Source organism: Argopecten irradians, chromosome 2 (genome assembly GCF_041381155.1).
Source record: "Argopecten irradians isolate NY chromosome 2, Ai_NY, whole genome shotgun sequence".
Taxonomy (NCBI): domain Eukaryota; kingdom Metazoa; phylum Mollusca; class Bivalvia; order Pectinida; family Pectinidae; genus Argopecten; species Argopecten irradians.
Genome location: NC_091135.1, coordinates 21,514,629 through 21,530,079, shown reverse-complemented (window position 1 = coordinate 21,530,079; position 15,451 = coordinate 21,514,629). Strand labels below are relative to the sequence as shown.

Here is a 15,451-nt window from a genome sequence, read left to right as displayed (position 1 = left end):
ATAATTGTAAAAACTGGCAGTAATCAGACATTTATATCATATATAAGTAATGAACGTACAGTACAATATACCTATATAGTAATGCATGAATTGTATATTGTGTCTTGTAAATTGATATCCCAAGCTGATAATATACAAAAAAATAATTGGTTTAATCATCATAAAAATAATATCATTCAAAGCCATAATAATTGCATGAATACAAACACATATCATGTACACAGCAGAACCGATAGGATAGCACTTTAAATACTATGGAGTAGGAGACGATGATGTATTTTCTAAGGTAACAGCTCAATGCCCTCTTTTGGTTGCTTTCTTTTGAAAATTTGTTTGTAAACGATGTTTGCTAGTTTGTTCACGGAAGCAAAGGTTTGTGCTCGAGACCCAAGACACATCCTGTACTGCCTTTTGTTGAGTTTGCTGTCACATATGACAGGATGGAAAATATGAACTAAATCTGGGTCTATCGTCCGAAATACTGTTAAATTACTGTCACAAAAATGAGAGTAGAGATCAACATCTTCCATTCCCCACCCCCGGATAGAAGTGTTGAACCCTCCAACGGCAGAAAGATCACTTTTATATACACCTACCATACCGAAGCCAAAGCTACACCAGTACCCCATGTCCGAAGAGAAGTCTCTCTTATTTACTTCACATGGCTGGTGCGTTTGATTGCATATCAGGGCGGGGTCGAACTGACTGAACACTATAGGGTAGTACACTTGAACTCCTCTTTTTGTATTTAGACGAATTCTCAACAACGTCTCACGACTAAACAGAATATCCACATCAATAACGAATAGTAAAGAATCATCCACACATTGGGCTGCTCCAATGTCCAACGCTTTGGCGCGATCGAAAGGACCGTCTGCTAAGGTCAAGTCCACATAATATCCTCCATATTGGTTTTGGTACTTCCCGATTAGTTTAATATGGTCATCAATATCAATTTTCTCTGTTTCTTGTCTAAATAGAACAATATGTAACCGACAGCACTCTTTGGTCAAGAGACAGACTTTCTCATAATTGTCCAAAAATCTCATGAATATTTGAAGACGGCCTGACAAAGGCAATAAGAAATGTATTGTCTCTGTCATTTTATCTCTTGAAGACAGAATTTCATAATTACTGCTGGCATCTGACAAGCTTTTGTAGAGAAAAGACGATTCTAGTTCTGATTCATACGATCGATGTTGTGCTGTGAATGGATCCTCAATCAGTTCTAGACCACTGAATCTTTGTTGTATATATATTTGTCTACGTAAAGGCAGTAAATTAAGTATATAATCCGCTCCGTATAATGGACTTAGTCGGTAGTAACCGTACAATAGACAGTCCTTTTTCAAGCTTTTCCGGCATGCTGTTTGATGCGTTATTTTAAGCGTCTGAACAATAATATCCTCTAATTTGACATTCATATGAGTTTTTAAAATACTTCTAGGGTTAGATTCTCTGTGAGAAAAGAGACTCTTGGAGAAAAATTCCCACGAAAGAATTTCGTCGACAGATTTCGGTGAAAAATGAAGCAACGAAGGCATTATTCTTTGTTTGTTGATAACACTTTCTCCGTTACGTAACGTCTGGTCGACATAAGTTATCTCCCTTTGCAGATTGATTTCCTTTTGGCGGAGATCCTCTATATGAAGGAAATGAAGATAGTTTGCGATTCGGTACTGTTGTTTAGGATCCTTTACAGGGTGAAGTGTCAATGCAACGTCTACAGCCTTGTTCTTTAAAGATGTTTCGAAAGATCCATTTGGTTCTTGGTAATTATGATAAAACAACTGATTCATCTACAAACAAAACAACATTCATATTAAAACCAACCAATTGATGTACGATATATATCAAATAGACATACGCATTGGAAATAACATTTATCATCAATAGCCATCCTTAGAGCTTCATTGGAAAAACATCTTCATTGTATTGATGACACAGCTAAGACATTGAAACTTTAAAAACCAAAACTCACGCTGCTGCAAGTTTCTGATGAGAATAAACTGGTGCGGACTGAAAACCTACTATTCTCAATACACATTTGTGTATAGCTCAATCGTCAAGGTCTCCCGACATTGAAAAACCTAAGGGTCCGTCTCTTGGGATTTAGTATTTTAACCATATCAAGCAAGTATACCGCAATAAATTGATCATCATTATGTATATTTAATAGGTCTGTAATTATTGGTTAATGCAAATGATTGGTAAAATAAGGAGTGTTTAAATAGTACGGAAAATAATATAAATATTTCCAATAATCCACATTGGAGGTTATACCCCCACCGTCTATCATCGGTACACCGGAAATAGCTACACTCGAAGCGACAGCACAAAACACCGATAATTAAATTAATGTTTTTAGCTATATAAAATTAATATTGCTTGTCATTTCCTGGTTTAGGTGTTTCACAAACTATTCTAGATTCGTTAAAGGTATACACTTTATAAATTGAAGGAGTCACTATAAAATTATTTGACAATATGTATGGTGTACATGTCGTGTACTTTCGGTGAGATGTTGAAATCTGAAAATATTTTCATTTTATTGCAAATATTCGGCCTGGATGATCTTTATTGTATAATTGCTATAATATTGTAATTAGACCGATATAACAACATGATTTGTACTATAAATGCCGTTTTCAATACTTAATTTAGTCTTGTGTACGGAGTATTGCCATTTCAAAATAACATGTGTACGGAGTATAGCAGGGAATGTGTACGGAGTATAGCAAGTTTAAAACATTTAAAACGTGTTCGTTTTTGAGAATTTGTTATCTTTAAAAAATTAATCATAGTTGGATTTACAATCACAAATAAAGCATGGATTAGTTGATTTAATAAGGTTCTTTGTAATTTACCAGTATTACAAAATATAGCAATATCATTACATAACATAACTTTCCGGTCCATTGAGCCTCTTGAAATTTTCAAAATCCAGCATTTTGCTCTTTAAATGATTTTTCATACCTATCACAACAATTACAAAATGATTGTAGAAATTAATACCAATTGTGACGGATAGCAGTATGACAACACTTGCACCAAAACCTTAACCTGGGATTTCGAACGCTGACGCCAAAGTGATTCCATGAATCCCCTCTCTTCTAGAGCTAAAAATGGAAACTATTAATGACATGATAATGGTAATAGTGATGTTATAGAAACACTTTGGACAGTCTTTTGAATCAATATAAGACATTTACAAAGTTTTTAACTTTTAATTACCCCAGCTTTCACCGAAACAGGGGTATTGCATGCAATATTTATTTATCCGTCCATTTGTCTGTTACATTTTCTTAAATTCGCTCTCCAAGATTACCTGTTTTGCTCCTACGGTTTATACAACATTTATCTGACATAAAATTAGGCACAACAGTGTCATGTTTTTCAATAACCATATATGTAAATAAATATAAATACAAAACATAGCGTAGTCTCCCAAAACACGCACCTCGCACTTCACACACACGATATACGCACTGCATACACGGGAGGCCATCCTTAAAGACAATGGCTGTTAAAAGGACGTTAAAATAATCAAATAAACAAACATACAAAAAATAGCAATAAAAATGTAAAACTTTCATAGTCGATTATAGCAATATAATCAAATCGCTCCTGTCATGGCACCCCTCAGGCACACAGGGATTAGTCCACTCGTTGTATACATTGCCCCATACCAGAAATATATATATATTTATGTGATATTAGAGAGCTTGGCAACTTCGTCATTTTTTACGATCGGCAGATGTACATGTACCTCTGTATGCCTCCTGGGATTTTTAAATACACTCCTAAATATTTAGATGCAGTACGATAATAAAATTATGTTTACTTATACACCGATAAAAGAAAATGCACTGTCGGTTATAAATGTCAGGTTTTGGACAAACCAGGAAAAACAACTTATTTTCATGCTTTCAAAAATCATACTAAAACATATCAATTTGAAAAACTAGTCATATAAGACCATGGTATAATGTTTTAACTTTATATTTATGCACAAATACACTAAAAATAGTTAGCTAAGGGAAACTAAGCCTATAACTCGATGGTCCCTCTGCCGTCAGCAAAGAGAATGAAGGAGATTTGCTTGTTCGTCTTGTGTTGAAACGACAAACGTTCATGATAAAAGTTCTCGGCTCATGCCGGTCTTCAGGGGTTTGAATTCTTTTATTTGTAAAACATGACGTCATAGTAAGATTACGTCATGACATGGTACATAAAGATATTGTGAATGATATGGAAACCATCACATGGACATGGTTCTTTTTTACTTATATATATACGAATATCAATAGAAAAGGTATTAAGGATTAACAATTGAAAGAGACATTAATATCAGCACATCCCTTAGATCATTTTGAAACCGAACATTGAAAACATACAAGCTATTTTGATTGGATCTGAGACAAAACGTAACAAAAAATATGCACTGAACATATTTCGCATTTTATAAATAATATATTTGTTGTGTTGGCATCGAAGATATAGATATGACTTTTTAATTCTAATGAGAATATGCTTCAGTTTGGGCGTCTTTATGTCCTATGTTTCATAAGACCACCGATAGTAATTGGTACAATAACATTGGTCGATTTGATTATAAACATACTTAGTCCATAATTTTTTTTTATTAAAGATGAAAAGAATCATTTAGCACTTCTAAATGTAGGACTAGCAGGAGCTGGCAAAGGTTTTTTCTCAACTGTACACCGATAAGATACCCAATCCCATATGACACAGTCTTTAAAGCATAAAATATATTTTGTAATAAACTTTATTTCATCAATTTTCACTATCAAAACTATGGCAGTTGTAAAACATACTATGTATGTATACGGATGTATATCATTGATGATGAATATCCATTACGGCACTAACGTACCATTGAGATAGGAGGAAATGTTCGATGAAATATCATTCATTTTGAAAGAACCTTTATCATGGTCATGTTTAATAATGACCGACATCGAGGATAGTCGTATAGATCGGAGTAGATCGAAGCCTCCGGTGTTGCATACTAAAGTATTTACATGGAATTTACTTATATTATAGTTTAACACCTAGAGAGATAGAAGAAAAAAATATAGAATACTTAAAAGGTTTTTTTATGACAAAAGGAGAGCATGTTATAGACTCTACAACTTTAAAATAACACAAATAACACTATAAATCACCATTGAACCTTTGTGGTATAACTCATTTATTAAGGTGGTAATGACAGTATTTATAAAGTAAAATGGAGTATAAAGTATTTGTGTTTTATCTGATTGTTGTACTGGTGATATGTATATATTATATATTATTTCACCCACCTTTACCACTTTAAGATTGAATCCTGCTTTTGATCACTTTGATGGGATGATGAATTGAGTTGTTGTTGAAACAAATTGAATGAACTTGGGTATTTAAAATAAGATAATACCATATTTTTGTTTGACGCTTACTGATATTGATAGTTTAGTATTCATGACGTAAAAGAAGTTCATCATACTTGGCGGAGATAATATGGCAATTTTATATAGATTCGTCGGCCAAGGGGACATTTAACAACAAGCTATGGAGACCTAGGCCACATAAGATAGTTGTTCACATAACGCCAGAGAAAATGCTTGGTCTCCTCGGCGATTTAAAATCAGATATTACCCGTTTTTATTTGACGTTAACTGATATTTTAGTGTTCAGTATATGCTTCAAGTCAATATTGAAAATTACTTTAATGTATTACTAGATTTTATAACACGATTTATCGTGGTGATTATCATATCATACTTCTAATCAATAAACAAAAAGACACACTTATCGGCCGCATATATTTGGGTCTTGTCTTTTAAAAACAATTACTTTAATGTAACCTGTTGACTTTTTAATATGTATTGTATTAGTTTCATTTATTAATAGGTTACACGTTTAAGAAGTCGCCTATATCTTCCATTACATAACTACTAATTTTGTTTTGTCTTATATACGTTTACAGGTGTATATATATAATAGGCAGGTTTAGCGGACTAACTTTTAGGTAGCCTTAATAAAGACTAAGTTGCCTTTCTATAATATAGTTTCCTTTTTTCGTTATCACTTGTACTGTTCGGGAGATTGTAGTGATACATTACATTCCATTAAAGTCATTGTCAATATATATGCTGAACTGCTTTATGGTGGTAGTTTCACATTCCTCGAAAATTTACTGTAGTTCAATATTCTTTATACTTGATCTATTATGTAAATATGTTGTTATGAATCTTCTGTCTTTACAATTACCAATCAACTTCGGTTGGGAGTTGTGCGATGAAATCCATGTCATCTCTGAGGTAACTCGGCATATGTTGACAAATGGTTTTAATATAATATCTATTAAGTTGCTTAGACGAGATGACATAATTATCATCGCACAACTCCGAACCGAAGTTGATGAAGAGGCAATTCTATTGGGTTTCGATCTGACAAGTTTATATACAAGCATATTCCACGAACTTGGTATTATAGCTATACGCTCCTGGACAAACAAACATTCAATTGCATTGGATCCAAAATTCAAAATGGAATTCATAGTTGAATCTTTGAATTTTATTCTCCAAAACCATTCTATTTGCTGAAATGGAAAACATTATCTACAATTCAGCGGGACTGCTATGGGCACTAAAGTCGCTCCGACATACGCAAATTTGGTGATGGAATATCTTGAACAACTATATGACAAATTGAAGGCAAGCTATTGCGAGACATTTGTCAACTAGGTAAAACTGTGTAGGAAAAGATATCAAGATGATTGCTTTATTATTCAGATAAAGTTAAAAACAGAACTAGGAATATTTCACAATAACCTAAACCTAACCTAAACCTAACCATTCATTCAATTTAAAGCGAAACAGAACTAGCGTTTTAGTGCCAAAATAGGGAAAGTTCATTATCACGGATGTTCACTACATGCCGACGGAGTGGCAACAATACTCATATCTTCGTTCATGTCATCCAGCTGACACAAAACTTTATATACGTTCTTGCCTCCCCAGACGTATATGTGCAATTGTGATAGACAATGGCAAACGAGAAAATAGATTAAATGACCTCCAATATTTCTTGAGAAAACAGCATTATCCCATGGAATTAATAAACAGCAGTATTGACCGGACTAAAATCATACCCTATAATTAAGGAAAACCAAGTCCACCCCAATACACCGTTCGTAGTCACACATAACGCCTGTCATCAGAACATCGTAGAAATGGCAAAGGCAATTATTCGACTCTTACATCAAATCCAAAAGATGCGACAACTCTCTTAACACGGAAACCAAATACTAAAGGTATATTCTTTTTATCCTGCAACCATTATGACATTCAAGAAGAAATCAAATTGCTAGTTATTGCGAGTCGCTTCTTTGGTGCTGAGTAAAAGATTCATTCGCGTTACCGAATGAGAGTGTGCTACTTCTTACTACCGTGGGAATTATATAAGCGCATTCGCAAACAATATCAGTAATAATATTCAGTGTGTAATATCACTGAAAAAATATGAAAAATCTCAAAAAAAAACACCAATAGTTACCCATCAAAGAAATACCTTACAATACATATTTTTGCCATGAAAACAAAAAAAAAGAAGAACACAGGACGGCATTGCCATACGAGATTTTCGTAAAAATAACGTCATTTCCGTGAATGTCACGTCACTTTTTAGCGGGACTGAATGACGCTTCATTCACCGAAAAGTTCAAGTTCTTGGTCCAGTAAGAATAAGTTGTATCAAATGTGGGACAAATTAACGTTGACGGATAAAGCACATGTTTTGTATCCGTCAGTATGTACGTAAAAGATAAATAAAGAATGCATGGCTAGTTATCTCGGCTTTCCTATATCTCGCAATATAGGTGCTTATGTTTTTCATGTATAGAAAATATTTAAAAAAAATGATCAATTTGAAAGTCAATGTAGATAATCATAACTGTACAGAAGATGCATAACAACATATTTACTGAGAACAAATCTTAAGAATATTGAACTACGAAAAAATGGGTTATGTGAAACTACCACCTTAAAGAACCCATATTCCTGCAAACCCCCAATTTATTTTCAATAACACACCTATACCTATTGTTAGAAATCACAAACACCTAGGAGTTATTATGAACGACAACGGTACATGGAACACTCACATTGAACGCATACTAACAAATTCTACCAAGTACATTGCAACTCTAAGGAAACTAAAATACATCCTAAATAGAAAAAAAACATAGAAAAATATTCCTTATTTTTATTAGACCACTTTTTGAATATGCCTGCGAAGTATGAGATAATTGTAATTATTTTATTAATTAATTTACTCTCGAGTGAATTAGAAAACATGCAGTACGACGCTGGCCGAATCATAACCGGTTTAATAATATTTTCGAAAAAAAAAATTATTTACAGAGAGCTAGGATGACAACCATTAGCAGATAGACGTAAGGAAAGAAAATTATCAATGTTTTACAATATTTATCATAATAATGCCCCTTCATATCTTAAATCTCTTCTCACACCACTTCTGTTAAACTTCTCCAACTACAATCTTAGAAACAATAATAACTTTAATAAGCAACACTACAGACTGCAAATCACTAAATCATCCTTCATACCAAGCACTTCAAACTCCTGGTACAACCTACCAACAGAAACAAAGTCATCTGATTCTATCAAACAATTCAAAACTCTTCTTCGACCTCAAACCACCATATTTCCTCACATTAAATGCTTTCTCGAATATGGCCCTAGAAAAACTAACATTTTACAATGTCAACTACGAAATCGCTGCAGCCCTCTACATTACGACCTCCTCTATAAAGCTCATCTTCGAGACGACTCCTATTGCGACTGCGGTCATTACCCAGAAGATGCTTGCTTCCCACTTCTTACTATACTGTAAAAATCACAACCTGTCCCGTATCTTAATGCTCCTGTCTCTTAACTGGTACAAGGAAATCACTGTGGAATACCTTCTTTTTGGAGATACTAATCTAGACGCCAATCTAAATATTCAAATATGTAGATCTGTCCAACTTTTTATTTCTAACTCTAAACGTTTAACATGCAACTCCCCCCGCTCCTCTTTAGCACCAACGTTTCCCACTTTTACATCAATCTCGTAAATTAATAATTAAATGTATATTAATTTCTTTTCATAAATTTATCCAACAATAAAGAGCGTGTGCCTGGTTGATCTTATCTCGTCGGCTAAGTACGAAAGACAGGAATTCGTAAGGACCCGGAGTATCATGGTGAAAGGCAAACGCGGCACGGGATGCGACTGAACATTAGAAAAGCAAAAGGCTATGTGTGTGTATACGAGGATTATACTTACGCCAACTAGTTAAGAATAACCACTCACACGTTCCAAGCAAAACCCTCTATAACAAACAAAAATATGCGTTGGTGTCTCTAATCCCTCCTTTATCTCTTTAGCTATATCCTAATTTGTAACTTCAACTGTTTTGTTTTTGAGATATAAAGTAAACATATATAGACATATTAAGCTAACATATGACAAAATATCATTGTAATTATATATTTATTTGTTCAGAAAGAACGTCAGTAAGTTGTTATAAATTTTGTCCAATTCATTTGTCTTTTGTTGCAATAAAATTGATTTAAACTAAACTAAAGAAGAAAGAATTACTGTTTTTTGATATGCCTATTTCTCTCCTAGCGAAGACCTCGCGGTATTAGTACTTTCAACCATATAAATTTGAAATATGAAGCGTGATTGTCAATATTGAAAATTTTGTAACACTATCATAGATTACCTCAAACGCTTGGGTGCATGGTATTCCAACGTATTTTCTGACGCATCTTCCCAACTCAACATCTTCATGGGTGGTCATGAGGTTGTGGAGACAACTGTCGACGTGGGTCGACATTTGACGTAGGGTTTCATGACTAAGCAGTACACCTGGTCCTCCCATGCAAAAGTTATCGTGGTTACCTAAATGTAATTTTCTAACTTCATCTTTTCTGCCTGTACCGGCCTGTCCTATATACTGTGACTTTGAGCTGTCAATAGATCTAAGAAACTTTACAAGTCTTTCCGTCTTGATAAACATGTCATCATCAGCGCGCATGAACCATTCGAAATTGTCAATATAATTGTCATACATATATTTTAACATTAAAAATGATTTTTGTTGTGGGGGATATACATCGTCAACTCCATATAAGCTTACGAATGGGATTGTGTGGCTTGTTGTTGAATCTTCACTGGAAAAAAATATCACCTTACATGTACCAACACAAGTCTGGGCCCACGTTTGGAAAGCAGCCACTGCTCGAGTGTCCAAATATTTCTTCGCTGTCATAACGCCGATTAGAAGGAAGGCGTTTTCTTCTTTAGCGATGTAAGTTGACATGTTGAATCTTTGGAATTTAGAATTCTCCATGTTATTATTCAAATGACTGTTACCATATCCGATGAACTGCCCATTCACATTCTGTATGTTTTCAACATCGACACCAACATGACGATTTCTATGTGGTTTGCAACATGTTCCACTAGAATCACAAGATAATAAAAAAATTCTGCGGCACCATGATGACAGCAATACTCCCAATATCAAACCCAATGCTGTACCTACAAATTTCCTGATACGGATAGCCATTCTCCGACAAGCTTATTATATTTGTCTGTTCCCTGAAAGAGGATTGGTCATTCGTTATGCTTCGCCAGCCCTAATCCACGTAGTATATAACGAATACTTTTTGTTATATTTATATTTAATACATTGATAGGTGCCTTTTTGTTAATTTCCCAGTATCAGTATAGATCGCCAGGGGTCATAGCTGTGATAACGAAACTTTTATTACACATTGGGGTTTTTTTATGTCGGAAAGATTGAGTCTACACAAACGGATTAAAAATACATACACACGTAGATGAATTGAATTTATATATCAAAATCAGGAAGTCCAAATCACTATTCTTTTCAGCATGTCCGGTTTTCGTATAAATTATTTGGTGCTAAAGCAATATGTCCTGAATAAGAAAATGCTGAATTACAGGCTGTATTTCATTACTCAAAAATAAAAGATTAATTATGAAGCAGGGCAAATTACTTTATTTTATGATGTACATCCACGACCGGAGTAAGAGCGCTGCATCAAGGCAGAGTTATATGTACCGTAGTTTTAATACTCACATATCTCTTAGAGCGTTTAATATTTTATTTTATTCACCATAAAAAATACAAATAAGAGCTGAAAATGAAAAAGTCATTATATTTACATCTGCAATAAGCCCATACGGTCAAACTATGAAGTGAAGTTTTGATCAATAATTTCATTTCACATGTTAACAGTGTTATTAGTAATTGTTTAGTACTTCCCGTCTAAACATACATAGGGCGTAAAAACAAGAATTGTTTGGTTCATAAATTCTGTGTTGTAATTTATGTTTATAAGGTATGATAATATTTTCTGTCTCCCGTTTGACTGAGCCCACGTGTTGTATCGTTTTCGTGATTTTTGTATTTCTGCCTTTATCGCCGATAAAGCTGCTGACTTCAAACCACATTGCACTGTAGAAATATTAAACGTTTTCGACCACTACGATTTCCCCACCGTCATTAATTCCGATCGCTATTACAAAACAAATGGACACGTTCTAACAATTTCTCAAAATCCGCCACCACTTCCTGCTGTAGCGAAGGACCTTCCGCTTCGACACACCTCATATATTTTTCTTCAAAATGGCGGTATAGTCGACAATCTTCTTGGGTCAATTTGGATAAGAAGTCAATGTCGTTGCTATAAAGCACAATAGTTTTCTTCTTTTTATGGGATAACAATAACGTCTTCCAGAGACCAAGATATAGTTATATATTGTACATAATTGTACTTAAAGGGGCAAATTAATCGTAGAGGGATATAGACTGAAGGAGAAAATTGCACATATTTGAAGTTTGGAAAAGAAAAAGATCAATAATATTGCACTGAATATTAAGGAAAGTTTAAGGTTCTAAAATTAGTTATTTGAAATATATTTTTGAATCGTGTAAGTGTACTTTATGCTGTTGATAAGAACATTGATACTTGATAAACTCTGTAAACCTCCCATTATGTAAATGTATTGCTTGATTTTTCTTAACATCTTTATAATTATATGGGAGCCACAATTTGAACCCAATTTCTATATAGTATGATAAATTGTTCTTACCCATGTAAGTTTGAGAGAGTGTATAAAAGCTACCGTAGCAATTCTATCATGGTCAATCTCCAATTAGCATGATTTTGTGTAATTGTCTCCCTTTTGATTTTGTCAGGTTTTCCGTTCAATAAATAGTGAAATAATACAGAATTGAGTGGGTTTTTTCATTATTTGCATTGGAGACGGATTATTTCTATTTTCAGCTAGCACGTCAATTCAGTGAAGTGGTAAAGTGCCTCTCATTTACTATAACTGTTTCCTTAAGCGAAACTTGAACAATTTTGTGAGAATGGAAATTATTCAAAATATTCATGGAGACATTTATACCGCTAAATCGGTACCAACTTTACATACTAATTTAGTCAAAGCAAGGCGAAATATTGTAAGTGCGCTTAAGCCTTTACACGTCATGATTTTGATTTAAGCATATTTTATTGCTTATAACAAACGGAATGGGCACAAGTTATGACAACTTATAAAAGCCCTCTCCACAACTATTTTATAACAAAATTGGTGAAAGCGACATACACATGAAATATCATATTGTAATAAAAAATAAAGAGAGAGAGGTAGAAAACAAAAGATATAGCGAAAGTAAGAAGTAGGAAAACAGAAAGAAAAGATTAAAAAATAACCAAACTTTTTTTAACAATTTTTTTATTCAATTTCAATTTTATCAACAACACATTACAAATACATGTACATTCAAACTCATAAGCATGCAGCCATATCCATTTGTATAGAATTAGACAACTAAACATTAGTATAGGGTTGGCTATTTTATATGCCTTTACTTACTCGCTCACACACATTTATAAAGACAACACATACACCATGGGGGAGTGGGGAGCTATATTAATTTGCAGACTCAGACTAGGTGGTTCACTGTTCACAAGGTTAAATAGTTAACAGTTCGAACATGGAGTTTATTAAGCACCACAAAAAGGTTTCATTTTATATAAGAATTCCGTGTTATTATGTACATGTATATATATGTCTCAAATATAGATGCAAGTATATATATCCTAAGTTTTATTTTGATAAAAGTTTATCCCAAGTTTCACTCTTCATTAATGTTATAATGGTTGTAGGTTTAAAAAAAGTACTGTTTAATTAATAGTAAAATAAGGTTTTCTACTATCAAATCAGTATCATCGATATCAGAACTTAATTTTGATAGTTCAAAAGAAATCCACTTCAATATGGAGTTAAGCGAAAACTTCAACACTGGCTAATTATAACAGAGTTTAGTTGAACATTGGCCAATTCAAATATTTCATTTTAAACAAATATTGCTTAATCAATAGTAAAATAAGTTTATCTACTATCAAGTCTGCATCCCAAAAAATGAATTTTCCAAATATGAATTCCTGTTTAATAAAATCAACAAATATGTTATTAGCATTAGTAATTGTTTTAAATCACTTAAAAGATTAGTAAATTTGTCACAATCCCAAAACATATGTTCAGTCAGTATACACTGATTATATAACAATACATATGTTCAGTCAGTATACACTGATTATATAACCACTGTAGCTATTGCATGGCACGTACTTACTACACAGTCATTTTCCATCGTCAGATCAATTGTCCATAAAACACATTCCGTAGATCCATCCACTGTTCACTCCAATTCATTATAGGTATCATATCTATGTGCCACACAAGAAATTAAATTCAATTTAACTGAAATTCAATCTTTTGAACCAGAAAACTAAAATAATCAGGACATACATAACAAGGGGGAGTGGTGAAGATAATGGAGATATTTCGACGAGGTTCAGTTAACCTGTTCACGCAGAAGTGAATTTAGAAACAGTCACTGGCACGGATAAATGTCTGAACAATTTTAAAAAAATATATGTTCATATGCAATAATTCGCAAACCAGCATTTCCAGACAAAATTATATTTAGGGATAAAGGCACAAGAAGGAGAATCAACAAGATTAACACGATACAAATCACAATTAAGATGGCTACAATTGTGTCTAAGTTTAGTTAGTAGAATATTCAGATTTTGACAATTGTGTCTAAGTTTAGTTAGTAGAATATTCAGATGACGTGGTCTGTAGTTGAAAAAAACCATGGCGGGTTATGGCGTTCAGGAGTGAAAGCAGCTTTAATATTGCTAACTGTAGTTTTTTACCTTATTGGTTTAGAAAGATTGTTCTAATTCACTGTGGTTACCGATAAAAACGAGGACCTAGTACTAGCAAGACTTTAATTGTGCACTGTATAGTTATTATTATTTCTTAAAGGTTTCTATCACCTACTAAGCTTGGCAGCAATGCATTAAGATATGGTGGCGTCATTTTATTATGCATTTTATAAAATGAAATAATATTTCTTCGTTCTCCTCTGACTTTCAACGTATTCCACCCGGTTTCAAAATACAACGATTGTCTACTGGCATATATCAGCAACCCTGTAACCATCCTTGCGGCTTCCAGTTGAAGTTTTTCTAACATGTCAATATGAGTATTAGATAAGCCACTCCAGAGTTCACATGCTTACTCAAACACAGGTAAAATGAAACTGGTATAAATTTTACTAAGGGTTTTCCTATCCAATAGGAACTTTAATTGTATTAAAGCATTTATTCTTTTAGACGCACAGCTACAAATATTTTCAACATGATCACCCCATTTAGCATTGGCGTTTACAGTTATCCCTAAATGTCTATGATTATCAGAAAAAGTAAGAACACTGTTATCAAACAATAACTCAATACCGTTATTTTTTTAAAATATTTGAAATAATCAGAACGTCAGTTTTGTTTGAATTAAATGTGACTAACCATTTCTTAGACCATTCATTTATAAGTTGAAGGTCATGATTCGGTACATGTTCAGTCTCATTGCATGAATTGGAACCATAAATCAAAGAAGTGTCATCAGCAAAAAGTCTGGCTATACTTATCAAATTTTCAGAAATATCGTTTATGTAAATCAAAAACAGAAGTGGCCCTAAGACTGAGCCTTGTGGTACTCCAGCTTTCAAAATTTGACTATTAGAAAACGATTCTCCAATAAAACTTTCTGTTGACGGTCCTTAAGATAATGTCTTACAATATCATGATATGATGTTATATTCTCGATTAGACGCCTATGATGACAAACTCTGTCAAAAGCCTTGGATATTTCACAAAAGACTATACATGTATGCTTTTCACGGTGGGGAATCACGTGGTCTGTAGTTGGTGTGTTACACGAATCAAAATGGCCTAAATTGGTTACGAGAAACCATCAATGTCTTTCT

At 33.5% G+C, this 15,451-nt stretch overlaps 1 protein-coding gene across 1 annotated transcript; it reads right to left on the bottom strand.

Moving 5' to 3' along the window:
* Positions 1–281: 281 nt before the first annotated feature.
* LOC138316501 (chondroitin sulfate synthase 1-like) lies at positions 282–10,426 on the bottom strand. Its single transcript, XM_069258194.1, has 2 exons — positions 9,797–10,426; positions 282–1,799 (listed from the first exon to the last, which is right to left on the bottom strand). Exons 1-2 carry the CDS (start codon positions 10,424–10,426, stop codon positions 282–284), a joined length of 2,148 nt encoding a protein of 715 aa, XP_069114295.1.
* Positions 10,427–15,451: the final 5,025 nt, after the last annotated feature.

Bases quoted from the DNA above. Each gene is read 5' to 3' on its own strand.
- LOC138316501 (XM_069258194.1), bottom strand. From the start codon at position 10,426: ATGGAGAATTCTAAATTCCAAAGATTCAACATGTCAACTTACATCGCT. The intron at 1,800-9,796 runs GTAATCTATGAT...TTTTGTTTGTAG, and splicing joins CATGCACCCAAGCGTTTGAG to ATGAATCAGTTGTTTTATCA.